This window comes from Notothenia coriiceps, unplaced genomic scaffold, assembly GCF_000735185.1.
Source record: "Notothenia coriiceps isolate Sejong01 unplaced genomic scaffold, NC01 NC01_scaffold00028439, whole genome shotgun sequence".
In the NCBI taxonomy this organism is placed as follows: Eukaryota; Metazoa; Chordata; class Actinopteri; order Perciformes; family Nototheniidae; genus Notothenia; species Notothenia coriiceps.
Window position 1 is genome coordinate 27,827 of NW_011361140.1, and position 17,168 is coordinate 44,994.

General features: G+C 41.1%; 2 protein-coding genes across 2 annotated transcripts in view; both read left to right on the plus strand.

The window, feature by feature from the left end:
* LOC104958197 (protein phosphatase 1 regulatory subunit 12A) overlaps positions 1-8,340 on the plus strand; it is a 10,030-nt gene extending 1,690 nt beyond the window's left edge. Inside the window, exons 2-9 of the mRNA XM_010785920.1 lie at positions 605-757; positions 1,072-1,177; positions 1,304-1,427; positions 1,557-4,001; positions 4,448-4,616; positions 5,982-6,144; positions 6,220-6,352; positions 7,014-8,340. Of these exons, the coding sequence (XP_010784222.1) occupies positions 605-757; positions 1,072-1,177; positions 1,304-1,427; positions 1,557-4,001; positions 4,448-4,616; positions 5,982-6,144; positions 6,220-6,352; positions 7,014-7,183 (3,463 nt within the window). The 3' untranslated portion in view covers positions 7,184-8,340. The remainder of the gene's footprint in view (positions 1-604; positions 758-1,071; positions 1,178-1,303; positions 1,428-1,556; positions 4,002-4,447; positions 4,617-5,981; positions 6,145-6,219; positions 6,353-7,013) is intronic.
* LOC104958198 (intestinal-type alkaline phosphatase-like) overlaps positions 1-17,168 on the plus strand; it is a 90,752-nt gene that overhangs the window by 8,559 nt on the left and 65,025 nt on the right. The gene's annotated exons all lie outside the window — the stretch shown is intronic.

The window sequence follows — 17,168 nt, forward strand, 5'->3', positions numbered from 1 at the left end:
CGAAAAATGGCGTCAAATATTGTTGATGTTTACGCATCAGAAAAAGCTAATAGCGCGGGTATTTGGCACAATTTGACAGAACAATTATTTAAACTCGGAGATAAACACTGATACACAAAGTTGACATGCGGCTATACCAGCAATGCTACACTGTGTGATGCTGGGACGGGCTGAACTCACCAGGATTCGCGGAACCACACGTGACGTCACGACACAGCACCAAGCAGCGGCAAGTTTGAATCCAGACTTTTCTGGATACCTCTGAATTTGACCCATTTTCCCGATATTAACAAGTGATTTACAGCAAATCGGAAACGATATTCGATCTATATCACGTGTTACTGGAATAAGACCCAACAAGTTAATGCATTTTGAAACAGTTCTATGATCTTTCAGCTAAAGTAAATTATGCAAGATAAGGACTTTAATAGTATTCACTCTGTTCAGTTTGTCTATCTTCAACATGGAAGCTATTGCTATGATATAACTAATTTTGCTTTCTTTCCCACCTTTATTCAGACTGCAACATGTTGCAGGACATCGTTTTTTCAATACACTAAAACTATCCTACAACACATTGAAACATATCTTTCTTCCTTGGCAGATCTGTGCTGCTGTTTCTCACACAAGGTGCATCCCCTGACCTGGTGGGCAGTAAAGGGGTGTCTGCAGTACACCTGGCTGCTGGAAAAGAGACTGAGAAGAACACACGCTGCTTGAAAATGTTGCTGCAATATGGAGCAGACCCCAATACCAGGTATGGCTAAAAACTGAATAGAAAATAAACCCTGTTAGATATGTTTGCTGCTTAAATCTCAACTAATTTCATAATTGTTTTCGAAGTTAGGCATACATTGCATTTTATCGGTTTTACAAACACAGCAAGTGTTTATAAAGCATGTATGGATTTTTGAGCAATCTTCCATGAAGTCTGCAGTGACTTTTTATTATCCCCAATATCTTCTTCGGTTTATAAACATGTTGAAATACAGACTTGGTGTTGAACATTGTTGAGCATAATGATAATGTAATGTTTTGTAAAGATTTCTTTTTTTTCTGTATTTCTTCCAGGTCACCAGATGGCTTGACTCCTCTTCACATTGCTGCACTGTGGGGATGTTCTCAAAATCTGAAGCTGCTTTTGTTCAATGGAGGGAACCCAAATATTAAAGATAATGTAAGATTTGTTTTTGAAATGTTATAAATTATTTTCCTTAAGTTCTGCCACACTTGAGCTGTAAAACGATATCTACCTTTGTGTTTTTAATTGTAACTTTTTTTTCTCTTTGACATATATAATAAGGAAGGGAATACACCAGGGCAGCTTGCAGAGCAGGAGGAGAATGACAAATGTGCCCAGCTCCTTCAGGAGTACCAGTCCAGCTCCGTCGACACAGAGGACGACGACTTGCCTCAATTCCAATACTGTAAGAAAGTCTATTTTGCCATTGTTTTGTTGGTAGTTATAAATGATTTCGCCCCCAAGATTTGGCTGAGAAGTAGTCGTTTTAATTTTTTTAGGACTCTAGTTAATATGTCGCTTTCTTCCTCCTCAGCTGTGTATTCAGACCAAACAGACGAGTCCAGCTATCCTGAATCAGACTACAGCTTCAGTTCCCATTCTTCTATGATAAGTGAGTTTGGTGAAGCCCCATTGAGCAGCACAAGGCGCTCATCATTTTTCAACCTGTCTAACTTTAATGGAAGGCCAAATTGCATTGGAATATCACATAATAGACTTTCTGATGTGGACAATAAGAGTCTTCCCAGTCATGACAGGAACTCTGCCTCCTCACATTGGGCTTCTGAAGGTCCCTCCTTATTATCAAGCACTCGCATGTCTACAGTGGGAACTGCAGCTGCAATGCCGACTCTTAGGGAGGATGATTTATTGACTGAATATGATGTGTTCAAATCAGAAGCAGGTGAACATGCCCCTAAAACAGATGGCAGAATCTCGCCCTCCAGAAGAGACACTCTCCCAGCATTTCCCTCCAGGCGAGCGAGCCGAAAGAGTGTGAGCTTCAGAGATGTAGATGAATATTTCCCTGTTTTTAGTCCTGAATCTCCCAAACAGCATCCTTGCGTTGATGGCAACCAGTGCACCAGCAATGTACCATTTGACATGTCTGATTACTCTGACTTTCTGGATGCAGAACGCACGGCCACTGTTCTACACACGCAGGGCATCGACGTCACGTCACCGGATCACGTTTATGTTTTTAGCAGGGAGAGCAGTGAGAGCCCAGAGGAGGAAATGGAGAAAACAGTAATCTGTCACTGTGCTGTGGAAGAGAGTGATGATGAACAGAAGGGTGAATGTGCTGAAGAGATACAGGTGAATATACCAGTACAACCAGCCCATTCAGATGTTGGCAGCAGTAGCAGTGGGACTGGTAGTAGTAATTATAGTAGCTGTGATAGCGACCATTACACCAGTGCTCTCGATGCTTCTTTACACCCCACACGCCTTCGACTCCACGATAAAGAGGGGGTTTCTCCCTGGGGTGAATCTGCCAGAAACATTTCTACAGACATTGATTCTAAAAGTACAAGGCCCGGTTGTCATCTTGCACTTGTTCAAACAGAACCTCCGATGGATTCAAAATCTGAAACTAAAGAGCATGTACCGGGACTACTTGACAAACCGGCCCTGTCTGAATTCACATACCCAAACAGTGATGTGTTTGAGGCTAGTAGTGGTCCTGTTGTGGCCACTTCATGTGAAAGTGTTGACCAGCCTGTGAAGGAAACCCAATTGGATGATGCGGCTCAGGCATCACTGGAACACGTCAACCTCCCGCTAACACCGAGCCCTTTTGTAACAGGCAGGACTCGCTCGAGGTTGAGTCGCTGCTCAATGAGAACAAGCCAGACCCCCGACAGCCTCCTCTTCTCATCTTCTCTATTTGGAGAGACCCTCCCCACACCAGTACGAACGCGCCGCCAAACGCCCAGATCTCATAGCAGTGAGGACTTCTACAGATCACCACACGCTCATCTCAATACACCATCTTATTCAGGGAAATGCACAGGAGGAGACCCTTGGCCTTCTGATTGCCGGGAACCACAATCTAGCACCCTCAGAGAAGATTCTAGCAGTAGCCAAGCTGACACTTTCATCCTCCCCAGGAGCGTCGCTGATTCAGCTTCTGAATCGCAGACACTGTCCGACACGGTCATGCTGGAGGAAAACCGGGACTCTTCGATGGATGCTTACGAAAGAAACCTTGCAGAGGTTGTACTGGCCATGCGGGCACATGGTCTCGCTGAAGACAGGGACTTTCTGACTGATGATCTGACAAGTACGGATGAAGCAACCACAAAGAGAAATGTAAATAATGCTGCTGGTGAGGACAGAGTAGACAGCGTAAAAGACGAAGATGTGTCAGTCACTGAGGACTACAGCTCTCAGTCGGAGTCCGTTTCATCTTCATCCAGCTCCACCTACTTTTCCCCAAAGAGGTCCAGGGAAGATTCTGATCTTCCTCGCACTCCAGGCACCGGATGCACCCCGAGGTACAGCATGAGCCGGCTGTCGAGCTGCCGCGGGCCACAGCACCTGGCTAACCTGTCTTACACTCCTGGAGGTCGCCCGCTCATTCAGGATCTGGAGGAACCGGTGGAGTACCTTTACACCGATTCAGAGCAGGGCCACGAGCTGATCGAGACCCACGTCCCGCCGACAGCAAACACCTCACTCAGCTCCAGCATGAGTACAAGTAGCAGCGAGGAGACCATCCTCTATGACTGGCGCAGAGAGAAGGAGAACCAGAAGCCGCAGATGGAGCTGCAGGAAAAACACAACGACAGGGTGTTGCCGGACACCAAAGGGTTGACTGATAAGGAGCTGAGGTTGAGGCTGGTGGAGATGGGAGAGAGCCCGGGGCCTATCAGCTGCCACACCAGGCCGACATACATGCGCAGGCTGCGCCACCTGATGCAGGACTCAACCTCCCAATCACCACATCCGCAGAAGCAGTTAGACCAACCACAAACAGGTAATGTTTGTGCTCTTTATTCAAAGTACTTGATTACTACTTACCTAACTAAAGCTATCACTACATAATAATAGTTTTCCAGATTTGTGGTTGTGATTGTGAGCAGTTTTTTGGTGGGATATGGAAAGTGTTGAAGAAGATGGAATGTAAAACATTTATTATAATATAATATTCAGTGTTTTCTTATCAAAATAGATAATTGTCCTCTGAAGTAGGGAAATAAGTGTGGCATTCAGACCGTATAACCACTCCTAATGAAGCATTACAATGAAATTAGTTATTTGAAATGAATATCTCCACCACTGTTCGGGAAGCAGGCATCACTTTGTGGGTGGATTGAGAAGCACCAATGAGGCATATTATTAAATGTATTATTATTGAGCTTATTAACACTGTAACTGGCACCATGGCTCAATTTATGGTTTTCTCTCCTTTTAACACTTTAGATGTAGGTTATAGCCCCGAAATGCGCTGGGCCCTGCGGACCTTCGAGCTGCCTGATTGCCAGGCTGACGAGCAGGCTCTGTGCCAGCAGTTTGATCAGCCGGATCAGAGCAGAAAGTGGAGGGAGGGCATCATCAAGTCCAGCTTCAACTACCTTCTGCTCGACCCCAGGTCTGCTCTCTCTTGATTTGGGTTTTTCTTTGCTTCCATCTGGGAAATGTCGCTAGGCTCTCTCAGGAAAGATGATCTAAAATGTGCCTAATGTGTCTAGATCATTCCATTATTTATTTTGCATTTCAACAACGCATTGCTTGTAATTAGAACATAATCCTATGTTGTGTATGAACAGCAGCCATTTATCATTCAGGGAACATCTTAAGAAGTTCATACACTGATATGATGTCAACAACCCTAGTTACTTTTTCTGAGATTACATTTTGTTTTTGAAATAATTTCTTGGCAAAACATTTTCAATGTCCATAACGGTGTCTTAATAAGGAGAGTATGGTCAACTCATACTTATATCTGTGTTTTTATTTATTAGGCTTCGTTATCATATCACTTCCCAGGAAACAAACAAGTTATTTTGTCCCCGGATAAGAACTTATGTACACATAGACAAACAAGATGTAAAAATGAACAGTATTAATTGTATCTTTCTCAAATGGCAAGGTTTAATTCCTTGTATAGTTATGTTTGGAATCAACTTTTTTTCTCTTAACTACCGTAATTTTCGGACTATAAGGCGCACCTGAATATAAGCCGCAGCAGCTAAATTGAATGATGTGTACATATATAAGCCGCACTGGACTATAAGCCGCAGGTGTTTTAATGTTTAATTACCATATGTAAGGGTTCGTGCACAGAGGGGATTGTCGGGAAAGAGATGGCTGTTTGAGGAAGCTCCCATTTATTAACATTTCAACGAACAAGTTGCATATTTGCATAACGTATTCAAGTGTTACCATTTAGTGCAATAGTAGCTACAGAACATGTACTGTGCTGTGTAAACTGTACTGTATCACACAAACTTTTCAACTTTCAAACTTAAACGGTGCGCTCCCAGCGCACGTACCGGCAGTGATCTACAGCAGCGGTTTTCAACCAGTGGTACGGGGACAAACTGTCTCGCTCTCGTAATGTCTGTCTGTCTTGCTCTCGTTCTGTCTCTCGTACCACTCTCGGTTCCACTTTTACTTTTGCGCGCTACCTGTCTCACTCTTTTCCGGCCTCCAGCTTTTCCTGCTGGAGCCCGCCGCTTAAAGGTGGGGGGCGCGGACCGGCCATAGAGCCCATAGAGTTAAAGGTGGTGGACTGTAACCTGTAAAATCCATAGATTTAGGAGGTCCCCTAGTGGCCGTTAGCTGTAAAAATCCATAGATTAGCCGCACCGTTATATAAGCCGCAGCGTCGAAAAATGGGAAAAAAGGCGCGACTTATAGTCCGAAAATTACGGTACTACATCTCTGTACGACAGATGAACACCTCTCCCCCTGAAATATAACTCAATCGGTCTTGCTTCTTCTTCTGTGCCAGAGTGACGAAGAACCTCCCATTCCGCAGTCACACCATGACTCCACAGGAGTGTTTCCAGACATTCGTCCATGCTATATTTTATGTGGGCAAAGGAAAGCGCTCCCGCCCCTACAGCCACCTGTACGAGGCTTTAGAGTACTTCAAAGGAGACAAAACATCCAAGGTAAGGCAGCCCACACTAACTTTAACTTCATTCAAATAGATCAGATATAAACTGTCTTTCTTTTCTGTGGGACAGAAACTTTGCACCAAAGTGCAGCACATCCTTCAGGTGTGGAAGGCAGAGCAGGGCGTCGTCTCTCTGCATTGTTTCCAGAACGTTATTCCAGTGGAGGCGTTCACGAGAGAGGCCTGCATGGTGGAGGCTATCGGTGAGTACAAGGAAGGCTGAGACTCATCAGCAATTATCTCTGTTCAGTGACAGTGACCCACATCTGCTTTTTATTAGGGTGTGAAATCATTTATTGTTCAAGCATAATTCAATAGTTATACATCGAAAAACTAAAGGCTGCTGCTCCAGGATTAATGCTAATTTCACATAAACTTATAACTGTTGTGTTATTGTTTAAATCTGTGTGACTTCTTACCAATCTTCAGTGTCATTGATGTGTTTTTTCGTTAATATTTTTCCCCATAACCAGGAAGAATCTTAAATGAAGGATGATCAAATTGTTGAGAAATAAAGCAAGATGTTATCTTGTAACATTTATAGACTGTGTTCCCTACACTTCATTTCAATGGTTATATGAAGCACGTTTTGCACTGTTTTGGCTGTCTTCTTAATTTGTCACTATTTTCTATTTTTAAAACATTCAAAATGGCCTTTACATTTTATGTAATTAAGTTAATAATTCATCATATTTGATACGCTGCAGGTTTGCATTTCTTAACTGGACTGAATGAGCGGTGTCTCTTAATCCTTCTAGAGAGGACATCCATAAATAAACACAGATGAAACAACAAACTCAGAGAACATTGATCTTTCAATAGTCCTCGCTGTCAATAACCTGCTGAATTCTCCAATTGTCACAGGGTTGAAGATGCTCACCAATCAGAAACGAGGGGATTTTTATGGCGTGGTGTCCAACTGGCAGGTGAAGAAGAAACGTGAGCTAGGCGTTCACCTGCTTTACCGGGCCATGCAGATCTTCCTGGCCGAGGGTGAGAGGCAGCTCAGACCGGCAGACATCAGGCAGAAGTGACCCCCACTGGAGGGGATGTGAACAGCAGCTGAACGCTAACAGACAAAAGGGGGTAATGCCACTAGTTCAACACCCTTGAGCTGTTTAATCATTTAATTATCTTTCTGCTTTAAACACACTCCATCCATCAGCAATATTGTTTGTCAAACATGGGACATGCTTTTCTAATATTAACATCATTTACATTTCATCTTTTTGCATTTTAAAGTGTTTCATGAAAGATTCAACTTAAAAAATATGTCCCAAATGATACCCAATTCAATGTTTGATAAATTCCCTAACTTCACTTTTAATCTGCCCACCTTTGATACAAATGAATTAAAAATAATATTTCATTAAAAAACGTAAGGGTTCCATAATATTTATGGATGAATGAACATAATGCCTTCAAAATATTTACAAAAGAACCCTGGTTTGCTTTAAAAACTGTATCCTGGTACATTTTAGCAGAAGCATGATTTCATGGATTATTAAAAAATGGAAGTGTTCCATTTTTAAAAACACAATGTCCTAAAATGTGATATAATGTGTTTACATGGTTGGGTCCCATTGTATTTTGTTGTGCTGTCTTTTTTTATAAATTGTTAAAAAATGCATTGCTGGCATTCTGATATGATTTGTGTCCAATTGAAAGAGTAATTGTAAGTGTGTAGATTACAATGTATAGATCATTACACTGTTTATTGATTATTCGTGAACTTTCAGATTTTACAGCTGTGTCTCTGTGTAACATAATTTTGTTAATTAATCAAAAAAATGTTTCTTGAAAATGTGTTAGACAATTTCCTCTCATGGTCTACATCTGTATGTCCAGGCAGCTTTAAAACCATTATCCCCTCAGGTTAATACATGAGTAAATATCTGGAAGCTGAATGTATATATTTGTTATTGTTTTTTTACACAAAAATCACTACTAACTATTAATAACAATTTTGTATTTTAGAACTCTAATTTTCAAGCCCAAATACCCAGGTTGAAGAACTCATCAGATCACCAAGGGAGTGAAACCCCTGACATGTGGCATTTACTTTTAATTATGAAATTAATGTAGTGAAACTAATAACTATGATAATTAAGCTATAAAACCATGAATAGCACAATGATTAGGACGGTATCCAGTTTTCTTCTTTGTAAAAAAATAAAGCACCTTCATTGTTTGATATGTTTTCTTCCTTTGCTTCATGCCTTCTACTGTCACTAATGCATTTTGTAGCCCTAATGTGTGTGTGTATATAGTCAAAAGAAAAACATAATTTAAACCTGAACCGGATGAGTTGTTTTGTGCTTTTCTCATGTCCTTTTCTTAGGTGTCCCTCCAGTGGACAGATTACATATTATTATTTTTCTTTAGTCCAGTCTCTTTCTAATTAAGTAAGATTCATTAAAACTTGTTTGGTTTTCATCATGCAAACAGTTATTTCATGATGACGTACATTTTAAATTTAAGTGAATGTAGTCTAAATTCTAGAATGAGATATTCAAACATATAAATGTTCACAATCATCTGTATTTATGTAAATGACTGATAAACAAACTTTTTGTATTTAGCAAACAAGAGCTTCACTTGCCTCGATCCTACTATAAACACAAATTAGCCGTCATTGTGCCAGACAGCCTTTTCGTTGTAAGAATGAGTCAACCTTTTTTAAATGACGCATGTCCTCATCTAGGAACAATGTTCTTCAATTACTGTTATCATGACTATATTACTAGCATCACTGGTTCACACAGTAAATGCCCTGGTCAAATGTCAGCCCTGTGGCCTGATGAGACAATGAGTGTCTTGACTCTAAACTATTGGCATTCAAATAGTTGCTGTATCATGCACATATTTCATAATTAGGACTTGAGATAATGGTCTTAAAATTGCAGAATAAATATGTTCTGTAATAGGCAGCAATCAAACAGCAGTATACATATTTAACACATCAGTGTTACAGCACACCCCCAGAACTTTGTTGAAGGTTATTTTTGAAAGCTTAGAATTACTGATGGTGACCCATGGTGCATAAATGAAAAATACCACATCAATGGGTATTTTCCATGTGGCACCAATACTGTTCCTTATCTCTGCTTGTCATGCAGTGATGATTATATAGTCTCAAATTGTATTTTGCAAAATGTGTTCTCACCTAGGTAAGCTGGATAAGACGCCGTCTTTAACCATTTCATATTTATTTTATTTACATTACAATGGCTTAATATAAATGAAGCGCCATTAAACCTGCAAAGGATTAAATAATTATCAATCTTAACATTACATAGCATACTAGTTTACATTAAGGTCTAAAGAATTGAGGCAATGAAGAGGCAAGTGTCATTTGTTTGCATTTGTGTCTATGATTGCATTGCAGTCATGAACGTTTTGTGGGGTTAGTTGACATTGCAACTTATTTTTTATTACTTATTACTCATTGTTTATTAATATTTGGTAACTACTGGTATAATATTATGTGGGTTGTTTGTAACATTATACAACCAAAATATGTTTCTATAAAATAACTAGACAATCTTTATAGAGAAAAATGTACAAGACCACATACACAGTATTTCAATAATTTACTGTATATTCATATATTGCATTTATACTATGCATGTCAAGAATACGTGTTGATTGATAACAAAACCTCGCCAGTAGTCAGTAATACAGATCATTATATATACACTTTTTTTAATATGCATTAGATCAGTGTTGTGTTCATCTAAAACCAAACCAAAGAAAAAAAGGAACAAAGAAAGACTCACTTCATCATTTAGAGCAGAACTGGTAACTTTATTTGATAAAATACAACACGTGTACAGTAATAGCATGCAGTATTCTAAAAAAAACACAGTTGAGTTTTACCACTTAAGAGTTCTTAAAGATTTGCTTGGTAGGAAAACATAAATGAAATGCAATTGTCATCGGCATTTTATATACAGCTGAGAGTAATATGACGTGTCTACCATTTGAATGTCATTTCAGTATCTGTTTAACCAAACTGACTTTATTGTTTAAAAAACAATGACATATCTTATCTCAAGATGTTTGGTTAATAAAAGTATGACTTTTAATGGCTAAATCTGGATAATTATCCAAAAAGGTCAGTTGTCAAATGGAAATTCATCTATTCAAATTCTACATATTATTTCTGTTATTTTTCCATGTAATATTTAAAACAGCTAAATAATGTATCATACCCTAGATGCAATACAAGCCATGTTCTCTAAAGGTCATATCCTCCAACTACCTCGTGCATCTTTTCTCTTGGACCCCTAAGCCTTTAGCAAGCGAGATGGAGATACAATCTGAACTGCCTGTCAATCCACCGTGCCTGTGTGGGCCTGTTGTCAGTGGGAGGCGAAGGGGGGGAGACAGGCAGAGAGAAAACAAATGCCATCATCACCATATCGTGACGCGATTCCTTTTGACGTTCAGATGAGATCTGGGACACAGTTGCATTCATCGTTCAGCGAGCTTTTCTACATAGTTAAACCCACCGACAGCAATGAATGTTAATTGTGACCTTTGCTGTGGTTTGGAAGATGAGTGTTGACGATGGATGCCGTTCTCTTCATTGGATCTTTCGTTTCTGCTTGTGTCTTACCTTTTTGCCTTCTTTTTTGGGACACTGAGTGACAAAAGGCAGGCCACAGGGTACAATCAACGGTCGATGGTTTTCAATTTCGTTGAAACTCACCGACAGCGTTGAATGTTCACTGGGGCGAGCATAGACCTGATGGTGACCAGGGATGACAGTCTGCTTAGAGATGCAGAGGAAGCAGGACTTCTGTGTGGGCGGAGAGCCATCTTGCTTCGCCCCCCCCCCCTCACTAAATCACTTTTTTATTCTCTGAGCCGGAAAGGACACTAAAAAAGTTGTACTTTGATGATGCTATCTATTCCATTCGGCAAAGAAATACAGACATCGAAACAATATTTTTCTTGAGCTTAACATTAGTAGTTTGCCTTGTTGCCTGCTGATAAACATATTGATATGCATGCTTAAAAAACAAAGAAATTCAGCTTTTTGTACTCTTTGCACCTGATGTTGGCCATTCACATAAGAGAAATGATTCATATACAAACAGAAACATGCTTGTGTGTGCGTGTGTGTGTGTGTGTGTGTGTGTGTGTGTGTGTGTGTGTGTGTGTGTGTGTAAAAAATGCAATTTATGAGAATTATTAAAATAACTGTGGTCCCCTGTGCAAAAAAAGCAGTACCTACTTTGGATAGGATCGAGTGCTGCATGTACTATTAATATCCATAACACATGGTCATTATGTCACAGAAGACAGTGTCAGTGTGAAGGAACACATTTCCCTTTACCGCAAGTAGCAGTTAGAAGAGGGAAGTCATCTCGAAACTCCTGACTCATAGTGGGTTTTTACACGCAGCACCTGGGTGGAGGGTGCAGCCAAAGGCTTTGTTAAAGCACAGCAGCGTGGCCCCTTATAGACACCAACAAGTCTTTCTGCAAGGTGGAGGATGAGGAAGACTTTGAGTATGAAACTGTTGACTCACCCAAATCAACAGCATATGGTGTTTCGCTATGATGTGGCACTGTGGCTGAAGTCTAGGGTGTTTTTCTTTTTCTCTTCCTGTACTAATACCAGTAAGGAAACTGTCCGCTATCTAGTATGAAGGTTTATTACACATTGCTGGATCATTGTTCATCACCATGAGCATGAGAAACCCGCAGACTTTGTAAGAAGCAGACCAATCAAATGCCACAGAGCTGCTGTTGCAATTAGATACGACTTGACAATAAAACTGTGGCAGTGAGTCAAGATGTGGTGGATGATAAATAAGCTACTGGAACTCTTTTACAGCAGGATAAAGAGTGACCAAGATGAAGTGGTGAATATCTCTGGTCCTGCTAAACACTATTTTCACACAGGAAAACAGAAAGTTAAAAATAACACTGTGACTCTGAAAGCCTTTACTATTTAGAAAAACACAATGAGTATAAACATGTGAAGATTTTCTTGAAACTTGAATTTCAACTTCACAACTGAAAGCAACGATTGTGTTGTTTCCGTTTTATTCTTAGGATCAAAAGAGCTGCTTTTACTTTGTCAGTTTCTGTTTTACTCAGCCCTCTGAAAAACTTGTCATTTGTGAGCAAAAATAATAGTGACTTCAATCAAAAACCAGTTCCTAGCTGTGACACGTCACCCAAGCTCGGGCCAAAAAGCACAGTCCTTGCTGCGAGGGACACTGCTAACTCGGCCTCTCTCCACTGTCCCGAACAGTGATTTGAGTGACAGTGTTGGAATTGACAGAAGTGGATGAGAAGTAATGTTGATTTATAAAGGTCTTCTCTGGCCGCAGGACGAGGGTGACAGCATACAAAAAGAAAATATCCTGGACACGCAACCAGCGAGAGAGAAGGGCCCTGAGCTGATAATGTGGCCCTAATCTGAATGACAAGGTCTGCACATTAGCCCTCAAACCAGCCTGTGCTGGGTGTGTGTGCGGGGGGGTGGTAGATGATGAGGCAGCTAAGGGGGGAGAGGAAGACGAAGATAGAGAGTGAGAAGAATGAGAAGAGACAGGGGTGGGGGAGGAGGGAGAGGGCAGGCAAGGGTGTCCTTCCTTCAAACATGCTGGCCTTAATGGCACAGACAGCTCTGACATTTAACCACTGAATCATTTTTAGATAAGTGGATGTGGTAGTTTGTGTGGGGAGAGCTGTGACTTGTAAAGATTTCAGGAGGCGCTTTTATGGCTAAATATAAAGAGCTAAGGAATAATGGTGTTCAAAGAACATGGACAACCGGCCTAATGGCTAAAAGAACTTCAATTCACGGGTTGATATAACAGAGGAGAAGCAACTTGGAGACATAAAGAGGAATTCAATTGCTGTACCAGTTGGAAAAATATGTGCAGGACCCGTAACTGATAGTACTCAATTATTTAGTCTTGAGCACTAACATAACTGACAGTTGGTATGGTGAAGCTTTGCAGTAGGAAGCCAAAACGGCAATGGGCATCACTCAAGGTGGAATTAGTGTAAATGTGACACAGATAAAAATCGTTATATGCTGAGCAAATTGTGGATAAAAGAAAGCTGTGAAAAAAAGAGGAATGTCAAACCTGCTCCAAGGTGCGCTAACAAAAGAAGACTAGCAGAACAAGTTTGTGTAACGGATACTGTCAAAGTGTCCCAATTAGTACCGGGACACTGTCAAAACACCTCAGTCATTTCAGAATGACAGATCATTCTGGAACTGATTGAATTACTCCTAAATAATAAAAGAACCATCGCCGCTCGACATTAAAGAAGCGTGTGAATGTGCTGTTCTTTATTAATGTCAAAGGATATCCTTTCATCAACTGCGGTGAATGGAGAATATTGGGCTAAAAAAGTGACAAAAAGGAGGGGATTTTTGTGCTACCTTTTGCCAACGTAAGAGCATATATTCTTGCTGTATTCATCCATCTCACTAGGTCTATACATTTGTAAGAGATCTGGGTAAAAAACTAAAACTCAAAATGTCCAAAGCCTGTTTTGTAAATGTAGGCTGTGCTGAATTAGATGCCTCTTATTGCATCGGTACATTTGTCTTCACGGCTTTTAATACAGAATTTGGTCTTTTTTTTATTTCATGTATCTGAAAAGGTTCTTAAAAATAAAAATCTTTCTGGGAGATTTTCATCGGACTCAAAATATTTCGTTTGCAAGAAAAGCACTTAAGTGGAATCCTCAGTTTATGTGTGTCTCCCATTCACTCTGTATGTCCCTCTCCCTTTCTCTCCCTCTCAGGAGGGGGAGGACATTCCTGGCGAAGGTGCTGTGAGTTGTTGCTCTCTGCCTGCAGGTAGAGACCGGCCTCCTCCTGTCTGCCTGTCTACAGATATCATACCGCGACGTGATCTGTTTAGCTGCCTGACTTAATGCTCACCTGCTCACGTGCCTCCGGCTCAGTGTGTGTGTGTGTGTGTGTGTGTGTGTGTGTGTGTGTGTGTGTGTGTGTGTGTGTGTGTGTGTGTGTGTGTGTGTTTATGTGTTGACTTTTCCTGTCTCCTCACAGCTGGAAAGGCGTCTTCCTCCGTGTCTGCTGCCCTGCAATTAGAGACACAAAAACACACGGAGAAAAGATAGACTTTTACAAAACCGACAAGATCTTACTAATTTAAAAAACTGATCTAATACTTCTGGCAAACAATAAACAGTTTACAAGAAAATGCACACAAGCTGGGCTGGAGAGAATGAGGCTGATTATGATTATAGTAATTGAGGGAATGTAAGTGAAGAAGGCTGTGTGCGCACTGAATCATGGACATGAAACCCCCTGACATTTGAAAAGAAATTACCATAACTAGAAATAATGTGCATTTCTATCTAAGTTCAAAGCATTTGAATCCTTAGAGGTCCTTTGTACATCTAAAAACATAGAAAAGGGGGTTGAATCCCACTTGTGCAAACATTGGCTGCTTTTTCTCTGTGTTAAAATGCTTTGGAAGCCTCGTGTGCCAAGATTAATATTATGTTGTATATTTTTAAGTTATTTCATCCTCAGGTTGTCACGGCGCTGACAGATGCAGGCTGACGTGTACAGCCACGCTCACAAAACACACACGGACACACTTGAGTAGGGTCTGAGTCCAGCTGGAGGTGGTCTCCTGCCAAACCTGCAGGCAGGCTGACTGTATTCATATTCATCACACACACTGATTGGAACTGACAGGACACCCCCACACACACACAAGCACACACACAGTGATTGGAACTGACAGGACAAACACACACAGATGGGAAAAATAATCTACTGGTGAGCAAATCAATATTTTAAGGGCAATCTGCTGTCCTAAAAAAATATCTAACAAGAAACCCTTTTGCCACCTCTGCTGCATTATTCTTTCTTATTTTTCTGCATTTTTTTTATCATCCCATAGGAAATCGGAACAGTGCCTTAATAAAAGGAGGGCCATTGAGAAAAGAGATATAGAAGTAGGTGTGAGAGAGTCAGCCACAATTGGATGTAGACTAGCAGCAGTGAATAATGTCATGAGAGAGAGGAGCAGACTGAGGAGAACAATCCAGAAGTGAATAATGGCTGGGAGAGCGACATGAGCGAGAGAGATGGATGAAGAGTGCCTCTCTCTCTCCCGTTCGCTCAACCACACACACTCACACAAAGCAGAGACTCCGCAGGGCGCCAAATAATAACCTTCCTTGTCATTATCATCGCCCAGCCAAACCGCTCTCCACTCCTCCTCCTCCTCCCCCCTCCGTCTTCAACACAATCATTGCCCTATCGTTTACAGTGTGCTGCTAAATGGGAACATCAATAGACACATCCATTAGCAGCGCAAGTCCTTTCCTCTCTGATTCTCAAGTGCTTTAATAGCCGGCACACGCGCACACACACACTCTCATGCCGCACCTCGGCCGACTGTTAACCAAACTAGCACTGTGCCGGATAAGCCGAACTGATGGAGTGTGTCATTAAAGCCGGTTAGTAACACGGTTGCTGTGAGGGCGGTGCTGCCATTTAACCTAAAGCTGGAAACATCTGGTTTGTTCTTTTATTTCCTTCTCTATAATTTATTTTTTCGTTTTGTATTTTGTATCTAAATCTATACTGTTGGCTGAGTGGTTGAGATACATGTTGAACTAATTAACTACTACTGTTATTATATCCATTAGTAATACATTATTAAACACTTATTTGTATAATTAAAGGACATTTAGGGCACAAAACCACCTTTTTAACCTTTGTCTGAACTTGAGTGACTGTACGTTAGCATGGACAGCTGTTTTACAGTTTAATGAATGAATAAAGAAACCCTGCCCAAACCAATCTAAAACAGTAGCGAAATGGGGAAATGATAAGAAGGGACAAGATGGGCAAACGGAGGGAGTGAGAGGGAGGGAAGGGTTTCCCACAAGGCCGCCTCACGCACTGTAATTTCAGCACGCATGTTTTCTTTTGGATGGAGGGCGAAGCAGGATGCTGGGAAGCCTGGGAGGGGCACTGGGTGAGTAAGGGGGGCTGGATATGGGGGTTTGTGGGATGTGTGGTGGGGCCGTTAAACTTGACTCAGGATTGGTTTTGACTGAAATAGAGAAAATATGAAGCAGGCTTTGCTTACACACACACACACACACACACACACACACACACACACACACACACACACACACACACACACACACACACACACACACACACACACACACACACACACACACACACAGCATTGAATAAATAAAGATTTGCTCCAAAATAAGTCACCCCCTTTTTAAAAAGTCTATTTACTAGCACCAATATAGTATTTTTAAATGAATTCAGCTAATTATTTTTGTATTAGTCAATTCAGAGCATTTTGGAATAGAAGTCAGCATCCAATTTGTCTTTAAACTACTTAGGGGAGAACATAGCGGTGGATAATGAGTTTGTTTCCTCACATTCACACCGTTACTATTCCCCTAACTCGGTGGTCTCTGATTCTTACCGTAGCAGGCATGTGTTTGTGAGGCAGGGTGGGGGGAGACCGCAGACAGACTCTTAGTGCCGCTGCATGTGTGCGTTTGAATTTGTGTCTCCTTCATGTCTGGACCTGGACAGAAAACAAACAAAGAAGAAGAAGAAAGCACAGGATAAATTCAGGTGTTGTTTGGTAAACCATGTTATTAAAATGTCACACACACACACACACACACACACACACACACACACACACACACACACACTCTTTGATGTGCACTTCAATTATTCAACAGGACAGACTGATGTTTGTAAGCGTATTAGCTGTAAGTCGGCACTTTCATGTCATATGTTCAACAAGCCCACTCACAACTAAATTCCTATTTACACTCTGGGTGGTCTTGAGAAACAATGACAAGCAGCCGCCGTGTGTGTACATTATCACATGATTCTTCTTATAATAAAAAACGTTTGGACCTAGGCTGAGTGGATGAAAGCCGACAACTGCGATGCCCAAGAACAAGAGACGCTCTAACAAAAACATATGGAATCAGCCTTTGAAGCCAA